The following is a 13249-nucleotide window of genomic DNA, read 5'->3' on the forward strand; positions in this document are numbered from 1 at the left end:
GCCGATATTTATCTTGTCTAGTTGGGTTTTGAAGGCGTTCAGTGTGGGTTGGTTTTTAGTAGCGTCAGGTAGGAGGTTCCATTCGGGGACTGTCCATGGGTATAACGAGTGGAGATAGTTGTTTTTGTTTGACTGGATGCGTTGAAGATTTAAAGTGCTATTGGTTTGTCTGGTAGTACGTTTGGTGGTTGGCTGGTCACTGGGTAGATGAATTTGCAGGTGGGAGATATTACTTGGAATTATACCGTGAATTTCTTTGTAGATGGTGCATAGTCGGGCTAACAAATTGATAGGCGCTTCATCAAGATTCGAACCTCGGACTCTTGCTTGAAACACGAGACTTTTAACCGCTAGGCCGCGCACGAAATATTTGATAGGCGCATTAATCAAACAAGGTTTGTTATCTTTCATTTTCAAAATAACCCTCAAATTTGGTAGACAATACAATAGCGCCCCCTAACGTTCCAAATTGTTTCACTTTCAACGTGAAAGTCGTTATGCGGCGTTGGCCGATCCGAAGTCCGAAGAGGTCACGCCTATTTTCTGCACGAAGAATATTTCAAAGAATATAGACAATTCAATTGGAAATTACAACACATACATACAGTAGATCTTAAGCTTTACATCCAGAAATCTAGAGGCGAAAAAAATGATGACATTTACTGCAAAGCAAACTTTTTACAGAGATGAACTCCTCTTACCGTAGATTCTGTGGAAAATGCAGATTTTCGTTGCTCGACAGTTGTCTGGTTCCTAAGGCTCGATTCTTACGAATGCGTTCAGATACACAGTGATGTACAATTTATAATTCCCAGGTGGCTGGTACCAGACTACTCTAAAATGGCCAACGTGGAGAGCTGCGTGACGTCATACAACTGAATCAGAATGTTTTTTTATTCTTAAAATAAAAATTTACAGCAGAATTCAGAATTTGGGGCGTTTAAAGATCAAATAGTATTTTAAAAACAAAACAAACGGCATAGGACACAGCCTTTAGGCTAGTTTATTATAATTTCGTAATTTCAATAATAGCTGGTTTCCGCCTTTGTAATCAATACAAATGCGTAGAAAGAGTCCGTATGGATACCAGTGTTCCCATTCACCGGTCTTTTCCACGCTGCGTTTCCAGCGATACGGACAACTCCCAAAGCCGCTAGCTCACCGCTGTTCAAATTTCTGTAATTTGTCAGGATTTGATTAAGTCGGCTAGCACTTGAAACCATGGTACGGGGGTTTAAGTTCACGTTTGTCTTAAATTTTGAACAATTTGGCTCCGTTTACGTGTAAAAAAATTCATTTTAATTTCCGTTTCCGCATCAGACGGAGTGCAAAATTGTGACACGTGTGTATCACATGAGGGCGCACTTCAAAAGTCTTTATAAAAATGATTGCAATTTGCAGCTTTGCTTGTTGAACATGCCTCATTTTTGAAATATTAAAAGCAACTAACTTTATAACTAAGTGATCAGGCGTATTGCTTTATTTTGGTGTTGGCAATAAAGATGATAGGGAAAACATGTTGCAACCTGACGCCTCTTCTGTGATTGTGTACAGAGTCTGTGGAAAGTTAATTTCAAGAAAAGTATTTCCTAAGTATTGGAAATATTTCTCAGTCCCAGATTCATTTTTGCTATGCATTAATGAATGACCTAATTATTGAGATGATATTATTGAGGTATTGGGAAGAAATTGACGAAAAAAATGAATAGGGCCTGCAATAAATTTACCTGGTTCAAACAAACTCAAAGTCACAGATACAATGAAAACAATCAGCCTTAGCTGTCGCCATAATCCATCTGATCAGTTTTGTTTCAAAAACTAGTTTTGGATTCCTTCTTTTTTTTGTCTTGGTCAAATAGAAACGATTGTAGCAAAGTGTCCAGCTCAAGAACACAAAAGATAGACATTGTGATTTCCTACACTTCTGAGCAATGATAACCTATGCTTTGATATGAATTTCTTGACAGTCGCACTTCAAGGAACCAGGGAAAGGGGGACCAGCCGAGGAGTCCACCGCCCATCGCATCCGTATCACGCTGACGAGCCGAAATGTCAAGAACCTGGAAAAGGGTGTGTGACCATCTTCATGTACTGCTGTTATTAATTACTTTCTCAAAAATGTCTCAAATTTACTGAAATGGCCTACTGATGTGACTGCATTGTTTGAAAGGCAGTCATGTCAGTACGCGATTTCAATATATCCGATGGAACTGAGGTCAGAGTGTTTTTTAGTCTAGGGGCTAGACGAAGTTATGGTTCGATACGCAATAACCCGCCGCAGCGATAATCCGCCGCTGTTAGAGGGCGCTATCACGACCAACCAATATCACCCCATAGACATATAAAAAACCTAGAAACAACATTTGCTATTGCGCCTGAGCAAAATGTTGCGCGTATTACGCGAACGCCCTTCATGGGCGTGACGCGTCGCGCAGGGGGGCAATCTCACTGCGCGCGTTATTTGGAATCTTTTGGTCCCATACGCATGCGGGAAAACAAAAACTAAGTGCAGGCATGCAACTTTTCCTCGGATCAGCCGATTTCCTCTTTTTTACTTCCCATGTGTGCCATTGAAAATAGAAAAACACTGTACAAAGTCTGGGAGAAATTTGAATTTCCTCTTTTTTTGTGTTTTCCCAGTTGCATGCCTGTAAGTGGTGCACAAGGGCATCGGCGCTGGCCTGAACATACGTGGAATACGTATGAAGTATGCGCGTAAATCGAAGCCACATGACATTCGCGCATCGCGCCAGGCCGCGTGACGCAGCCCGTTTTGCTCAAAGAATATACAACGTAAAATGAAGCTAATGTCGTGTCTAGGTTTTATTATATGTCCATGTAGGCAAGATTACCATATGCGAAGTTCACTAATTTTCCTCTGTATTGACTAACAAGCCCCCAGATAGCAATTTCATGTCATCAAAGTCAATTTGAGCAGTGAGAAAATACAAGCATTTTCTTAGAAAACACTTAGAATTTTTCAGTCCAATCTCATAGGGTTTGTACACAGGGTGTTGAGTGAACTTCGTATATGGAAATCTTTCCTCTATGTATCACCCATGAACCCTCGGAACAACATCTAGGCCAACTCTTAAAATTTCCCCCTGAAAAATGGGGGGAACTAGTGCGCATGTGTGACTTCTGCAGGCAATTGCTGTTACATACTACACACAACAAAAGAGCTGACCAGTGAAGTTGCACAAACGTCTTGCTGCGTCTCTCACATAACTGGAAGAAATTTGAGAGTTTGCTTCGGAACTTCTATGAATTTTTTTGAATTGTGCGCTGCATATATAAGGCCAAACAGGTGCGCACGCATTACACAACCAGTACGAATTGGCCTAGACGTTGTTCTGACGGGTTTGAGGGTGATATTGGTTGGTCGTGATAGGGCCGTCTCGCGCCGACGGTTTTCGCTGCAGCGGGTTATCGCGTATCAAATCATTAACAACGTCTAGCCCCTAGACCAAGTGTTTTTTAGCGTGTGTTCTTTGCCAGACTGGGACCGTGAGTGCATAAAAACGTGCAAAATTACTACTGACGTTTTTTTACTCACCATTCGGCTAATTAATGCCCACACAACACATGCCATCAAAATGATAAAGTTGCAAGCATGTCATCTGCAAAATTTGAGACCTTAAATCCAATTTTAAGGCAAGGTTTTGGCAGTTCAAAAACCACCCACGTTATTCTCCATGCTCTAAAAATATGTGTGTGATTCCCAATGTATTCTGGGTAGGTGTAGGAAGAGCCTCGCAGCTTACTTGTTTTTTAATCAATGGCCAAATGAACATAGCGCCCTCTGCTAAAAAATGAAACATTTTGCATTCATTCAGATCAACAAGAGGGCGCTGTTTTATCTACACGATGAAAATGTTATAGCTGAGGAGTCTTTTTGCACAATGCATTGCAGTACACATCAACGTGATGTCTCACATATGGATTTCGATAACTCTCTGCAAAATTAGAATTAAAAGCTGAATTTTTGGTGATGCAATGCTCACAACAGCAACTTTGCAGGGCAGAAGTTTCGGGGATTATTGAAGAAACCGTAGTGAGTAAGAAGCTTGCAAATTTGATTCACACTGGTTTTATTATGCAGCACAAAGTTTTGCACGATATGGATACCTTAAGTTTTGGGACTCTCATACACAGTTTTGAGAGTCCCAAATTTTCGGACTAGTTCTTTGCCAGTGCTTTTCTTCAAAATGGTACAATGGATATACATGAACATGAAACTTTCACCAAATATGTCCAAAATACCAGCCTATAACATATTTCATTTGCACTTGTTTTGATAATTGCTACATAGTTTTAATATTTTCTTTAATTTAAGGCTGACTCACCCTGTATACATGCTTGTAAATCCATTCTTTAGTGTGCGCTGATCTGAAGCGCGGGGCACAGGACAAGAACCTGGAAGTCAAGGGGCCGGTGCGCATGCCCACCAAGACGCTACGCATCACTACCCGCAAGACGCCCTGCGGTGAAGGGTCCAAGACGTGGGACCGATACCAGATGCGCATCCACAAGCGACTGATCGATCTCCAGAGCCCCTCTGAGATTGTCAAACAGATCGTATCCTTTTCAAATTTTGGATTATATAGGGTTAAAAAAAAAATGAGTTGGTAACAGACATCCAACCCTATATCTCTTGGCATTTTCAGACCCTCACTGTTTCCATGCCACCCTGCTATGCCCAGTGCAGTTGGCAGAGAATTATCAGACCTTTCAAAACATTTTAAATTTGCCTGACTAAAAAGGTTTTGAAACGTGAAATAGTGCTGGAACTTTGAAACTTTTCGAAAGGTTTCGGAAGGTGAAGCAACTCTGTGGGCAAATTCAGTAAGTTGCCTTTCAATACCTTTCGAAAGGAATTGAAAGGTGTGGTAGTGCAGTAACAATAAATTCTGGAGGATTTTAAAAGGTCCTGCATTTTTTGTCCTCCAATTTGCCAGAACCCAGATTTTGAGGTGTTTTGAATGGTCAAACCACAGGAGAGTTAAAAGCAAGTTTGAGGTTTTTGAAGGATTGCGGCAATGGTCACCCCTCCACTGAATAAATTCAATCAAAAAATGGATGATTTTGGAGTCCGATTGGGGCAGTATCCAAGTTTTACATGGAAGCAGTTGAAGGATTTTGAAGGGTTTAAAATATACCCAGAAAAAAAGGGTCGGGGTAAGGGCCAAGTTACCTCCATTAAATCTGGGGGGGAAAATCCAGCTTCTGTTTGATAGAATCAGGACTAATAAATGCCTTCACTGTGTGAAGGGTTTGACATTGAAATGTTTGGAGTCAAAAGAGGTGTCATTGGATTACTACAGTGTTAGATTTTGGCAGATTCAGGCAGATTCTTGACTACAGTGTTAGATTTTGGCAGATTCAGGCAGGTTCTTTGCGAAAATGCTCAGGATGCCAGTGTCTTGTTTGTCAAAACTTTTGTGCGAGCGAAAGTTCCATCCCTTTTCGATTGCACGAAAAATTGCACAGAATGCTGATTTGGTTACCACGTCCCCCATAGCCTTGTGTGCATTTATCTGCCGCGGTTATCTCGGAAAAAAAAATCGTCGAATCTTGCTGTACATCAGACTATGTTGGAATACTGAACTGGCTGATTAAGACTACTTTTTTTTTGCTTGTTCAAAGTCAAAACCCTTTCTTTGGTTCAAAACAATCTGGGAAGAGCCTGAACACTCCTACTTGAAAAGAAAAATTCAATGCAATAAACACCATTCAGATTACATGTATTTGTAATGACCATTTTGCGACGGATTACTTCAGTGGGTCTGAAGAAAGTGTGCTTACTCGTTAAGCAGTGTAAACGCAAATTTTGGAAAGTCTAATGGTGAAAGACCAGGATGGTTAAAGCTATAGTCCATCATTTGCAGCCCTCCAAAAAGTAACTGGCGTAATTATTGTTGAAAAACAAATTTGGTTGAAAGATAGTAAGGGGACTAAACTCCCTGTGAAATTATTCTTTCTGGGAAGCTGTCATCTTGAAGTAATCAACGAAAGAAGGCCTTTCCAACGGTGCGTCTTAAGACGCACCGTAGGAAAATTTAAATTAGTAGTTCGTTTTGTTATTGGGGGAAGCGCGTGCAAGCATTGGCACGACGCACACGCGCGCGCGGTTACTATAATTCGTTGGATCAGTGCGCGACGTCGCGTATAGCTGCAATTCAAAACAATTCAAAACATGATTCAGTAACTTTTGATCTAAAATTGAGATCCTAGAATGCTGTTTTTCTCGGAATATACACCTGTAGCTTGGCTGAAACTTCATCAGGTTAGTTGTTCAGTATCCTTCATTAGATTTTGAACACTTTTGTTGTTTCAAACGAACAAAATGCACAAATTACAAATGATGGACTAGATCTTTAAACAGTGTACTGACTTGAACCGTTTCCTTAACCAGTAACCTTTCAGACATCCATCAGCATTGAACCAGGTGTGGAGGTGGAAGTGACCATTGCCGATGCGTAAAGGATGCGCGAACTCGGCCCCGACCCGCACCCGGAATGGATCGGAGGTGACCCCCACATCTCAGGCAATATCACTTGGTCATTTTGTCCATGAAGGTGGCATGAGATTTCATTCCATACAAAAAAAATATTAATTTCCAATAAAGTCACAGTAAGATGTGAACTTGAAAAGGATGAATTTTGTTCACTTGTTTATTTGTTTACAAAAATGGTTGTGTTTGTTTTGATTCAGGATACTGTATATCGTCGTGTCAGTGTAACAAGGTCGTAACTTAGATTTCTGTCATCTTGAATAATTCCAATTTTAAACTTTTGTGGCACCATGAAAATTTTTAATTTGATATGAATATAATATATTCTGCATTATTCACATCAATGAAAACTTTACATGGTGCCACAAAAGTTTAATATTGGAATTATTCGAGATGAGATAAATCCGAGTAACGACCTTGTTCCACTGACGCGACAATATGTTCTATGAAGCATATACCTGGCATTTAATACGCTGGCATGCAGCCTCTTGACAAAAATCATTGCCACTTTTTTCTGCCTGTCGAGTAAAAATGAAGAAACAATGTACGTCTTGTAAAATCTTGTATTTACACAATAAAATGTTTTTATTTGTAAGTAAAAGAAGCTCAGGTTTTGCACGTACTCTCATCAGAAGTTCACATTTTTGAGAAGTGCGCTGCTCTTAAATTCACATCTCTGGTCAGGCAGGGCTGAATTTCGTGGTTTATTTTAAAAAGCAGGCCAATTGTTTTTTTTAAAAAGGAGGGCGGCAATTGGACTGTTTCCAAGTCACTGTGAGTTTTTCATCATGTCACTTTCTTCAACCGCTTCAATGAGCGTGTAGATCGTGTTGACTCCGCCAAAGTTCTTAGTGTCGCTCGCGCTCTGCAATTTCCGGTCTTCCGTCTGTTGGACTTGTCTCCCGTGGTTTTGAGGCTGCTCGCCGCCCATCTGTAATTGGACCACGTGAACCTCGCGGCCGGCCAGGTCGTCCGTTTCGTGGTCTTCGCCGTCGTTTTGGTGCACTTCGATGACGTGTACATTCTGCGGACTTGAAGATGCGTAATGCGTGTGGTCACTTTGGGCGAGTTGGTCTGTACCAGCGTTCTGCACATCAGCACTCCCTTCATTATCTGTGTACATCAGAGAAAAAGTGAAATTATTACATTCTTGTTTAAAATGTTTAAATTTAAAAACATCTTGTTGATCAAACATATTTACTAGTGCGAGATTAGAACCGGTGAACTCTTGAACAGCATACCGGTGTTTTACCAACCAAACATTCCAACCTCAAGTTGGTCGAACAAGCCTTATGTGTTTTACTTGCCAATTCAAAAAGTCATAAGATGGAATTTGCGTCGGGGTGATGTAAATTAAATATGAAGTTTTGCCCTTCACCGACGTATTTTTATAAACACTGTATACTCGGTGTTGTCCCGAGTCACTGTGAGAAAAAAATTGCCAAAAGTATTAATTTTACAACAAACCGGACATATTTTTAAATATCACTGGCAGAAAGAGACAGTAGATTTCTGTCAGAAACAACGCAAAATTTTGAACACGCACCTAGTCTCTGACTTAGTCGCTTTCGTCTGTTGGAGTCTTTCCGTCTGTTGGCAAACCAGTTGTACACCTTGGATGATGTCACCCATTTGCTGTCCGGTATTGCTTCCCCTGTTTTACGAGAAAAAAAATATAACAAGTGTTACTGATAAACAACATCAAAATATGTGTTGGCATTGTTGACTGCTAACTATTCTCCCCACTATACTTGCAATTATTTGCAACTTCTAACTACCTATATAACTATCCTGCAGCCGATTTCACGAAACCTTACGCAATGGCACAACTCTGCCTGTGACAAAATTCATTGCGTAAGTTGCACAACATTTCACTTATGACACATTTCAGGAAAGTCGGATAGTGCGTAAATGCGCGACTTGCGCAATAAATTATGGCGTAACTTGCGCAATCGTTTTAGGTGGCGTAAGTTGTGGCATAGCGACTGAAAATGACATATTTACCAGCAAATCGCTGACAAGCCCGTTATTGCACAACTTATTAAGGTTGATACAAGACATACACAACTTTATGTTTGAAGTAAACAAATTTCTATTTTACTTGTAGCATAATTTTTAGTGTTGCCGAACGATGGCCGAAGAAAGTCGGACAAAATAATTTTCAAAATGGCGGGCTGAGGTGGTCCAACGACTATTTCGCGAACGAACAAATTCACACACAAACAGCCATCGTAAATGTTGTTTTTATCCTCGTCCAAGATGTTTCAATTGTTTAAAACGTTGCGCAGCTACGCCAAGTTTCGTGAAATGGAAGTTTATTGCGCAGCTGCGCAACAAATTTGTTGCGTAAGTCTTACGCAAGGCGCAAGCTGCGCACTTTTTCGTGAAATTGGCTACAGGTGATTAATTTTAATCCCAGATATTTAACGGGGTGATCCCTGCACGTCGTATTTCTTTCAAGTCACCTGATTGCTGAGATTCGCTGTTGCAAGCCTCCATGATCTTCTCGCGCTCAAAGTCGTTGGGATACGGATTCTTGCTGTAGTAGCTCTCCATGATACGGATGTGCGCATCCTTCCACGTGAAACGCTCCCTGCGTTTGAACGTCGGCAAGAAGTTGTCATTGTTGGGACTGGTGAAGGACTGGGACATGTCTATGGATGCTGCGGAATGTGTCCCATTCTCCAAGTGTTCAATATCGGGTTGACCACCTAACAATGCCAAAAAAAGGAAGATTTACTGGGTTTTTTAAAGTTTTTTTTAAAAATAACTACCAAAAAGAAGAAAAAAAAGAAGCCCAGTTAAGCTGGTCCCAGGGTGCACAAAATTCTATTCCATTGATTTGGGGTGACTGGTCTACACAGTGGCCTGGATTGAGCACATTCATTGGCATTATGGGGTAATCCTATATGATAGCACTGCCCGGCTTGCCAGAGACAGTGTGTCAGTCAGTCCGGTATAAAGGGGACACTAGGTTGGCAGTCTGGGACCAGCAAAAGGCTGTTTAAATTGATTTGCAAATGTAATGAACTCTATTCACACTCAGCTGAACCTCTTAACAAAAATGTTACCGTTTGTCCAATTGTACTCGGCAGAGCGCCTGTCCCATTCACTATATGCACATAATTGAAACAACTGAGAATAGCTCTATTCCCCCTGGAAAGGAAGCCAGTCCATCACTGGTTACTCCCAAGCTAGTGCTGGTACCCATTTATACCCCTGCATTGAGAGGGGCAAGTTGGGGTAAGGTGGCTTGCCCAAGGACACCACATATGGCCAGCAGCTAGATTCGAACCCCTTATCCTCAGATCACATAACTGAAACAACTGAGAATACTCTATTCTCTGGGAAGGAAGCCAGTCCATCACTTGTTACTCCCTAACTAATGCTAGTACCAATTTATACTCCTGCATTGAGAGGGGCAAGTTGGGGTAAGGTGGCTTGCCCAAGGACACCACATATGGCCAGCAGCTAGATTCGAACCCCTGATCCTCAGATCACATTATTGAAACAACTGAGAATACTCTATTCTCTGGAAAGGAAGCCAGTCCATCACTTGTTACTCCCTAACTAATGCTAGTAGTACCAATTTATACTCCTGCATTGAGAGGGGCAAGTTGGGGTAAGGTGGCTTGCCCAAGGACACCACATATGGCCAGCAGCTGGATTCGAACCCCTGATCCTCCGATCGTGTGTCAAAACCCTAACTACTACTAGGCCTTACTGCCCTAGATTAGACTTGCCTAAGTCCTCCATCTCCCGCTTTTTGCTGAGATACCATCGATACAGCAGCTCCTGGGTGGAGTGCTTCATCATGAAGCCGTGGATGAGGAACGACGAGATGTAACTCTGGCTGATGCCCGTCGCCATGGAGATTTGGTTCTGCGACAGCCTCCACTTGTTCAGGAAAGCGCGGATTTCTGATTTGACGGCCATTGGCCCCCGGCTGATAAAACAGGAAAAACAAAGAAAGCTGACGAGAAACATATTTCCCTCTAAAAAGCTGAATTTCAAATACACATGACATACCTGTACTTTGTTTATGGTTTATCTCAAGATTTTTCATTAGGATTTCTTATTTTGACAGCCATCGTGGCCATAGGCCCCTGGCTTAAAATAAAACTGGAAAAATAAAGTAAAAAGCTGACAAGATGAAGTCCCCCACCCCCTCTGCCAACCCTAACCCCTCCCTCCCAAAAAAGATAAATGAATACACGTAAATGAATTATTGAATCATGAGCATAGTAGCAAAAACTATGTCTATATTATTTACCAATTAAAAATGCTCCACCAACACCTCTAAGCATTGGATGACTTAAGAGAGAAAAAACACAAATCCTGATTTTGGGCGTGATCCCTGGTTACATTGCATACAAACAGGTATCACTAATATGGCTTTTGACTAGCCCCCTTGAACAAAGACATTGCCAAATATGGGGAACCACCAACATACAGAGCTGGGTAGCTCAGTTGGTAGAGCACCGGACCAGCAATCAGGAACTTGCAGGTTCAAACCCCGCTCCAGACAATTTCTCTGTTAAAACTCTACTAAAATTATTCACCGAAACAAAATGTCCACTTCTTCATCCGACACATTCTGGAAGTTCTCCACCCCGCACATGACCTCTTGCGACATCCCTTGAAGGATCCCGGCCCCGCCTTGCGTTCCATTCACCCCACCCTCGTGTCCCAGTGTGCCCTGCGTCCCTCCACCATCTCTGCCCTGGGTCCCCCCAGTTCCTCTCTGCATTCCCATATTTGCCGGGGAAGCGGTCGGCACGATCTGCACAGACGGTCTTGCGCTCGCAGCGTAGTTGCACCCCACCCCCGTGGCCGCGCCCGTCAGGGGAAGACTCGATGCCTGTAGCTCGGCATCCATCTTTGTCATCGAGTCCAGCGCATGGATGATGTCTTGTTTCGTCAAGCCCGTTCGAAGGAGGCGGTGAAGTAGGGAGATTTGCTCAATGGTGTACCTGGGTTCAGTCGACATGTTTTTCACTGGTGTGGACATCATCTGCAGTGAGGAATTATCAAATTGAAAAGAAATTTCTTCTTTTATGTTTTTTATTATTTTTTTAGAAAATTTTGTTATTCTCCTAATTGTACTATTCCTGAATACTCCTTGTGAAAGTCTTACAATGTGGGCTATTGCCCTTGAATTTGCCGATGGATTTTCTTTCTTTGAACACTTTCCAATGAGATTTATTCAGGGGTGTGAAATCTCAGCTTTAAAGCTAATTTCAGCTTTTTTTGTTTTGGATTCCAGCTTTTTTCACTCGATCACTTGTGTACAAAGTATAGGAGATTTCCAAAGTTTGATCAGCTTTTTTTACCTCTTTTCAGCTGTTTTCAGCTGTTTTCAGCTATTGTTATCAGTGGTCACTCACACCCCTGTTATTTCATGGAGCAAGGAATGGTTAATATTACTGAGAAGTGAATACAAAAAAAATGAAAGTTTAATTTGAGAGGTTGGTGAAGTGGAATCATTTGTTGGCCCCATTTAATGATTTATGACCTTTTATTTATTATTCTGTTTTAGACTTTGCAATGGGAGGAATTAAATTAATGTCACAAGTTTGGGAAAATCCTTCATTGGTTGGAAGTGTAACTTGTATCGTATGGAAACATTTCCAGGACAAATACTTTTACATACCAAGAAGTATTATGGCAGCATTTAATCACTTTTATTTTATTATCCCTCAATAATCTGTTAATTAATTAAAGTATAAAATAAAGTTCTAGCTGCTTTACCTTTGTCACTACTCAGAGTATAAAGTAAAGTATTTGTACACAAAATGTCAATAACTATGAAGTATGAGTATGAATCCTTAAGTTGTATTTTGGGGGACAATTTGTTTAATTAAATAATACTAGCCACGTAAAATTGCCATGAAATTGAGACCAACTGATAATGATATTGTTCGTTTTGAATTTGATGTTGGAATTGCTTTTGTTGAAATTGTCTTTACTTTCATCAGTTTCATGACTTTCAAAGTTTCTAGCTTCTTTTCTTGCTTTGGTAATGGGTAAAGTCACTGTAAAAGCGTAGACGAGATGTACATAACTAGTTTATATTTGTGAGCAAGAATTTCCCGCGCGCGCGCCAGGCACTAGTTAATCCCATTGCATGCAAGGCCATTGCCCCTGCTCACCACTGGTTTATCTACATCGATCGCAATAAACTAGCACTGGGCTGTTTTACCACAACTGTTCTGCTGCAAATTTCCCACAAGAACACATAAAATATGAGCCCAAAACATCATTCTCCACAATACTAATACCTTATACTGGACATCGTGATCATTACTTACCTCGAAAATGATTTTTAACGAGAAAAACTGCAGGCTTTGTGGTAGTTATTTGTCGTTAAGATCCACTGAAACCGTGACCGATTATGTTAATTTCTCCACACCCAGTTCGCAAAACGTGGTCCGTCGTTAAATCCGATTATTAATGAGGTCGTGTCTTGTACCCAGACTGCGAATATTAATTAAAGCATGTCCGTTTTCTCTTAGCTAGGCACTGACTTTACTCGTTAAACGTTAATGAAAGAGGTCCCTTTAAAATTAATGGAATCATCCGCGATGCAAAACTAAATGTATTATTGGTACATGTAACATTTCTTCGAATTACTGAGAGAATTACAGATTAAATTAGAAAATAATTAGAATAGCATTTCCATAATTTGATTTGGAAAAAAGGTTGTTTCTTTAAAATTACTCAAGTGCATTTATG

At 41.0% G+C, this 13249-nt stretch overlaps 3 protein-coding genes across 5 annotated transcripts in view; 1 reads left to right on the forward strand and 2 right to left on the reverse strand.

Moving 5' to 3' along the window:
* Positions 1-838, reverse strand: part of LOC119728841 (transmembrane 9 superfamily member 4-like) — a 35865-nt gene extending 35027 nt beyond the window's left edge. For 2 of the 3 annotated variants that reach the window (XM_038201245.1, XM_038201244.1), the window contains exon 1: positions 702-838. The gene's annotated coding sequence lies outside the window, so the exon portion shown is untranslated. Of the gene's footprint in view, positions 1-605 lie in introns of all 3 variants that reach the window. The other variant, XM_038201246.1, reaches the window with a different exon arrangement.
* Positions 839-924: 86 nt separating this feature from the next.
* LOC119728844 (40S ribosomal protein S20-like) lies at positions 925-6656 on the forward strand. Its single transcript, XM_038201252.1, has 4 exons — positions 925-1224; positions 1968-2070; positions 4379-4578; positions 6427-6656. The coding sequence occupies exons 1-4, from the start codon at positions 1222-1224 to the stop codon at positions 6481-6483; spliced, it is 363 nt and encodes a 120-aa protein (XP_038057180.1). The 5' UTR covers positions 925-1221; the 3' UTR covers positions 6484-6656.
* A 352-nt stretch (positions 6657-7008) lies between these two features.
* On the reverse strand, positions 7009-13047 carry LOC119728843 (homeobox-containing protein 1-like). The gene is made up of 6 exons (XM_038201251.1): positions 12826-13047; positions 11077-11528; positions 10258-10460; positions 8980-9225; positions 8061-8168; positions 7009-7627 (listed from the first exon to the last, which is right to left on the reverse strand). Exons 2-6 carry the CDS (start codon positions 11526-11528, stop codon positions 7284-7286), a joined length of 1353 nt encoding a protein of 450 aa, XP_038057179.1. The 5' UTR covers positions 12826-13047; the 3' UTR covers positions 7009-7283.
* Between the last annotated feature and the right edge of the window lie 202 nt (positions 13048-13249).

Source organism: Patiria miniata, unplaced genomic scaffold (genome assembly GCF_015706575.1).
Source record: "Patiria miniata isolate m_02_andy unplaced genomic scaffold, ASM1570657v1 HiC_scaffold_20, whole genome shotgun sequence".
NCBI classification, from domain to species: domain Eukaryota; kingdom Metazoa; phylum Echinodermata; class Asteroidea; order Valvatida; family Asterinidae; genus Patiria; species Patiria miniata.

Bases quoted from the DNA above. Each gene is read 5' to 3' on its own strand.
- LOC119728844 (XM_038201252.1), top strand. The intron at 2,071-4,378 runs GTGTGTGACCAT...TCCATTCTTTAG, and splicing joins TGTCAAGAACCTGGAAAAGG to TGTGCGCTGATCTGAAGCGC. The intron at 4,579-6,426 runs GTATCCTTTTCA...GTAACCTTTCAG, and splicing joins CTGAGATTGTCAAACAGATC to ACATCCATCAGCATTGAACC.
- LOC119728843 (XM_038201251.1), bottom strand. From the start codon at position 11,528: ATGATGTCCACACCAGTGAAAAACATGTCGACTGAACCCAGGTACACC. The intron at 9,226-10,257 runs GCAAGTCTAATC...TGGCATTGTTAG, and splicing joins GCGGGAGATGGAGGACTTAG to GTGGTCAACCCGATATTGAA. The intron at 7,628-8,060 runs GTGCGTGTTCAA...TGATGTACACAG, and splicing joins GCGACTAAGTCAGAGACTAG to ATAATGAAGGGAGTGCTGAT.